The 6,037-nt window shown below is 42.6% G+C and overlaps 1 protein-coding gene across 3 annotated transcripts in view; it reads left to right on the plus strand.

Annotated features, from left to right (window-relative positions):
- Nucleotides 1-1,534: 1,534 nt before the first annotated feature.
- LOC136430590 (cyclic nucleotide-binding domain-containing protein 2-like) overlaps nt 1,535-6,037 on the plus strand; it is a 14,342-nt gene continuing 9,839 nt past the window's right edge. The window contains exons 1-4 of one of the 3 annotated variants that reach the window (XM_066421335.1): nt 1,535-2,057; nt 2,621-3,098; nt 3,712-3,829; nt 4,884-4,956. In XM_066421335.1, the coding sequence (XP_066277432.1) occupies nt 2,669-3,098; nt 3,712-3,829; nt 4,884-4,956 (621 nt within the window). In that variant the 5' untranslated portion in view covers nt 1,535-2,057; nt 2,621-2,668. Of the gene's footprint in view, nt 2,058-2,093; nt 2,219-2,238; nt 2,461-2,620; nt 3,099-3,711; nt 3,830-4,883; nt 4,957-6,037 lie in introns of those variants that run through there. The other 2 variants (XM_066421343.1, XM_066421349.1) reach the window with 2 other exon arrangements.

Here is a 6,037-nt window from a genome sequence, read left to right on the forward strand (position 1 = left end):
GAGCTATCTACTTGACCATGTGCGCTCCTTACATACTAGTAGAAAGGGGGTGCTAGACATACGCATGAAATGACGAAAAAAAACACTTTTAATACAAGTTGGACCCTACGTCTGCTTGGACATTGAAACAGGGCCTCTTACAAAATGTCCCGGGGCAAAATATTCCGCATTTTTGACATGTTGCTATGTGTTCCTACAGCTTTGTACGAATGAGCGCCCCTGGTATCTTTGGTATCCGAATGATTAGTCTAAACAACGGATTAAAACGAATAAACAAAATCACGCTTTTCAAATGACAAGGAATGTCGCGCCTGTCAAGCGGATCAAAAACACGGGTACATGTAATTGTATACTGTTACTTGTAGTAAAATTACAGGTGTTGTGTGACCTATGACCTTATATCTCACCATCTGACCTGATGAAATGTCAGATAAAGATGATAATGATAATTTTTATATAGCATTGAAGTGACAAAGTACAGAGGTTTTCATATCATCATCTAGACTTACTAGATAAAGTGAATAAAAACAACAAAGAAATAATTATACCGATATTACACAAGAAATAATTATACCGATATCACACAAGAAATAATTATACCGATATCAATCTAATGAAATACGCGCGGTATCAATGTGTGGACATGCCGTCTTACAAAATGTCGTGTAGTGCACAATATAGTGTATAAAAAATGATGTCAGATGAAAATAATGTAATTCTAACACTATTTTAATTCAATCTACTTAATCACATGTACATCCCGCAAGCAGGCCAGTATTACAATACATTCAAACAAACCTAAGATGTAAAGTTTACAAAATACCACGTCTATGTAGTATTTGGATGAGATTACATACAAAGTAACTTGTAGTGTGATCGGTAGTTAAGGCTACATTGACACACCTTGTTTGTTGTTTCGAGTGTTGAAGTCGTTGTATCTATCTTTGCGTATAACTACAGTCTAGTAGTTCTAGTAGTTCTTGAGAACCTTACAAACGTCCCTGTAATTTCGTTATATCAATAAGATTCTCAGGGTAATTGAAGATTTGTATATGTTAAACCTTCAACACAATGTCGAGTATCTATTGCCAATTACATTCATAATACCTGTACAATCTTAGCCTCCATAGTAGGCTCTATCGGCCCTTTTTGGGGGGGCTTATAATACACTTTTTTGCAGCCAGCCCTTAACCATCAGCCAGATTGTAACAATTTGGCCGCTATCAATTTATTAAATTGTTACAGTCTGGCTGATGGTTACGGGCTGGCTGCAAAAAGTGTATCATAAGACCCCCCCCCCCCCCCCCCCCAAAAAGGCCCGGTTTAGCCTGCTATGGAGGCTAGTACAATCTTTGGCGCGATGTTTGGTATCCAAGGTATGATCCCCCTGTGCATAATTATGTACACCCACTCTTATCGCACGTCTGGCGGTCTGTCCGCAAACAGGTAAATTTGCCGACATGAGTCTTTTGCAAGTGAAAGGGTCGACAAATTATAGTGTCATCAACACCCTGTCGGACCGGTCGTCATGGCAACGTGATAGACACGGTAGGACATACCCGTTTGTTCTCGCGTGGTTTCAGGGCTGGGATTGGAGCAAGATTTGATTTTTAGCGGTTCTGTTTCAATCATTGAGATCGCGAGAGACGTCCGTATATATATATAGTCACAGGTACAGACGTCGCACGATTTCCACCGAAGACACGACAGAACCAACCGTCGTCAAGGATATACTTTCCCGCCAGAAGACATCGGAACGGTACGACACAATTACGAGTACGTCCCAAGAATGTCCTACATTTACAGTCATAAACCTGTTGACTGGTGTATTTGACAAGGACTTCAAATCATTACTCCTGGAAAAGCTTAAGCTGATTGTTTGTTGTCGTCTTGGAGATTGTCTTCAGAGTCTCAGAGGTTTCAAGAAACCTTCACACGGACGCCTTGAAGTCTTTTGTCTCGGAATGTCCGAGCTGAGGTCCCGATAAGACGTCTCATGGCAAAGACGATTCCGATCACCCAGACAACGGCGGCGCGCACGCATGGCTCAGTGTGAGGTGAGTTTGCGAGGACACGGATTACACAGGGTGGTACACAACTATAGTCTCCACCAGGCCTTCGCGTGGGGTTATGGATAGTAGAATACTGCAAAGATAGAGGAACGATTGTCTAGGAGAGTCAGTCCACGGGAAGGGTAGCATTTTCTCCGCTGCAAATGGTACTCTTTAGTGGCCAAACCCCCCTGGCGAATCATTCTCCATATAGCCAGCGTAGTTAATCTAGACTCTAGTACGCTTAGTAAACGACCAGTGGTGTGTATTACGTTTCGTTTCTGGGTCAGCGCGCCTTCTAGCTTCCGTGAAGACTTGAGTTCGGGCACAAGGGCGTCTCCAAGGGGAATTTTATGCACTATTGTTCCCTGATAGTGCGTGGATTGGGGCTATCTTAAGTATGGATTAGGTACGTGTGAAATGGATACGATTGGACCTTTCTAGTCTAGCGAGACGGCTCTCTTACACGACGTCGGTTTAGGTCAGCATTTAGCGACTAATCTTGGTGTACACAGTCTTCTGATTATGACTTATTTAGACTGGTTGGTCTATAATTTGTTGGTTTACAGCGGCACTGAAAGACTGGTGCTAAGGGGAGAGTAACGTTGGAGTTGGACATGGCAGCGGGGCCCGACACATCGCCCCCCGCGGGCTTTACGTCGTCTAGCGCCGAGGGACGACAGAGAACCTTGCGGCACTTGCTATCGGAGACGCCAACGTTTTTCAAAAGCCCCCGACAAGTTGACTCTGCAAGCACTACTTTGAGCAGAAATGTGTTTGACAAACGACTGTTTATAAGACCACAGTCGTGTACTGCTGAAAACAGGCGCAAAGCACTAACGGCCTCGTACCCGGTGAGCGGGACTCACTCGCACATGTCTCGGCCGAGGACGTCCTTCTCCCCGAGGACCCCGTCCGAGAGGGACCGGTGTGCGTCGGTGGCCACGGACTCGGACAGTGACAGCACGGCGCGGAGACCGCGGACTTACCGATCTTACACGGCGTCTCCGCTGATATCGCAGAGCCAACAAGACTTGACCAGACACGGTACGTACATGTATCATAAGACAATACATAAAGGAATGTCTAACAACCAGACACTATGCCGAAGACTGAGTACATGTACATGGACGAAGTCGTTTTGTGCCTAGCCTCAGACATCTGTCTTGTTTTGGTTTGATTTGATTTGAAGACATCACTAGAGTTCTTGTTATCATTCACTTCCGTATGTGAAAATTCAAAAGTCTGTTTAGTTTATGAAGTCTTGACTGTTTATTGTAAGCCAAAAATAGTTACTCCTGACAAGCAATTGGATAACATTCACAGTCAGGTTGGCTGTTTATTGCTTTTTCATCCTTTGTTCTTCTCTTGGCCATTGCACACTGTGTTGTTCTTTTGTACTATAATAAACAAACAGTCTGTCACTTTTGTTTCTGTAACACAAGTGCATGTGTATTATAATTACATACCTCTTCTTTTTAAAGGTGTATATCGCTATTTCTATTTCCAAATGTCATTTCGAAATTTAAATCATTTAACGGATTAAAAAGTCACTTTAATATACATGGAGTTTGATGATCGTTTGATCATTTTTCTCGTCTTTGATCCTACGCTCTTTCTATTCCTTTGTTAAATCATTCATTCTCTCCGTTGTTCCCAGTGACGGAGGCGTGGTCCCGGGTACGTCGGGAGTCCCTCCGGCGGCGGATGAGCCGCATGACCCCCGAGCAGAGGGACAGCTTCCGCCTGCTGCACAACCCGGCCTTCCAGGCGGCAAGGTACGTGCAGTACAGAGCATAGCCTGGAAACCATACCTTCGGGAGCTCCCTGGTATCTCTGCGGCGCTGGGAGTGGTACCCGCCCGCCCAGACAGATTAGTCCACTCGGGGGTTGGGTTAATATTTACGGGTTTGGCTCTACGGAGAGGCGAAACTCTAGAAGACAGGCTTACAGAAACGTATCATCATAGCAGACTGTGCTCGGTAAAACACCCCTAAGCCGACCCGTAGAGATTGGTGACCAAAAAGGGCGTGCAACAAATGCTAACGCTTCTTAACCTGAAATTAACTCTTGGGCTATTTTAGACTTGTATCTGTAATCATTTTTTAGATTACATTTCGGTCATTCTCACGCTTTTCTATGACACGCTAGCGAAGTTTCGTCGACACAAATGTAGTTGATGATATGGAAAGTTCTACGCCAATAAATGCAATCCAAAATCTCACATTTCAAATCGCCGGGTGCTGGCGACGGGGAACAAATATTTTCAAACACCGGTCTATTTCAATCTGTAAGAACAGTGGGGATTTAGACAAGCTAATTAACGTAATTCCTTTTGTCCGTGTGTATCGCAGGTATCACATCAGGTATCATTTGATACCATTCAAACGTAAAACAACGACTTAAGAGTATCAACATATGTAGCTACATGTATATAGCAGATATAAAACTCCCCATTATGTGTTCTATCCATATTGTATAACTTAGAATCTACGTGTGAATTGTACTAGATTAATAAATGAATGAATGAATGAATGGAATACCTTTACAGTCTATTTATACCTCACAAAATAGCCAGTAGTCTAATACAAGATTTACCTTACATTTTACATTGTGTCTTTAATACTGTATAGCACGATAGCTTAGAATTTAGACGTAGTATGTACTAGATTGATGTAGCTAGCCAGTAATGCTAGAAGACGTTTTGTCTTACATTGTACATCGATTTGTGTCTTCAAGTGTCAATGTTGAATACCACGGTACCTTTGTTACAATTGTAGTGCAATAAACTTTGACTTGACTTTGATAATGTCTTTTTCCGTCCTTCACCAGATGTGTTGCCTTGTGGAAGCGCGCACGAGAAAGATGCACCCACAGTAGACAGAACTGGCGCAAGGGGGACAAGGTAGCGTCTACTTCTCATTTCAGTTCTTTTTGCGTGGATAAAACATTTCTAGTATTTCCTTGATGATGATGATACACACAGCAGCAAATCGATCAGCCGAGTGTCAGCAAGTTCTCTGAAATATAAACGTTGGTTTTCTCTCGATCATCGCATGATTTTTAGACATCGGCCGATGTTCACATGTCCACAAGTAGATTTTCAGGGGAAAGATATAGATTGGAGTCTCAGACGATTCTTAATTTCGATAACCTACTAGTGAACAACAAAATACATGTACGAGAAGACCTTGTCGACTGTGTGAGTGTGGGTGTAAATGTATTTCATCTGGATTTTGGTTAATCTTGGGTGATCTTGTGAATAAATGATGGTTTAATTCTGTGTGTCGGCCTGTCGACTTGTCTGCCCGTGTGTAGAGACTCGTCTCCTGGCAACGGACCGGTTTTTCCCGTTTTCATGTCTCCGCACGAAAAGATTAATGGTGAAAATTAAGATTTATGGCACCAGTCATGCCCCGCGGGTGGAGCATGCGCATACATCAGACAAGCCATGACAGTCGTTATCATTAGTTGGGCCAGACCAAAGTATTTGTTTAGTTCTTTGACTTTTGGAGGCAAAAGACTTAGCAACAGGAGAAAAGAAAAACAGAGAACTGGGAGGAAGACTTGTATATTCAGTCCTGAAACTATGTGAATCAAGGCACAGAATTCCCCCTCAGACTCTGTTTTCATGGTCATCTTCCGATTTCGCAATGCTGTATTGTGTTTCGTTTTAGGACCAACAATATAGATTAGTTACTAAAACATTCAACCGGACAGATTTTCGTTGTATATTCAATCAGTAAGCTGTAGATTAAAAAAGATGCTAACGCCGCATTTCAGGACGTGTTTTAAAGACTACAAGTAAATAAAGGTTGGTTCAACCCTTAATAATAGCCTTCTTTGAACCACAAAACGATCAGGTCAGGTAATTTTCACGATCTATTGCTATACAGAAGATGAAAAATATTGTTTCCAACAGGCGGCGTTCTTTGATCTGCCAACTGGCGACAAATTAAAGTTTTCGCAACTTTTAATCGTGTTTT

This window comes from Branchiostoma lanceolatum, chromosome 1 (genome assembly GCF_035083965.1).
Source record: "Branchiostoma lanceolatum isolate klBraLanc5 chromosome 1, klBraLanc5.hap2, whole genome shotgun sequence".
In the NCBI taxonomy this organism is placed as follows: domain Eukaryota; kingdom Metazoa; phylum Chordata; class Leptocardii; order Amphioxiformes; family Branchiostomatidae; genus Branchiostoma; species Branchiostoma lanceolatum.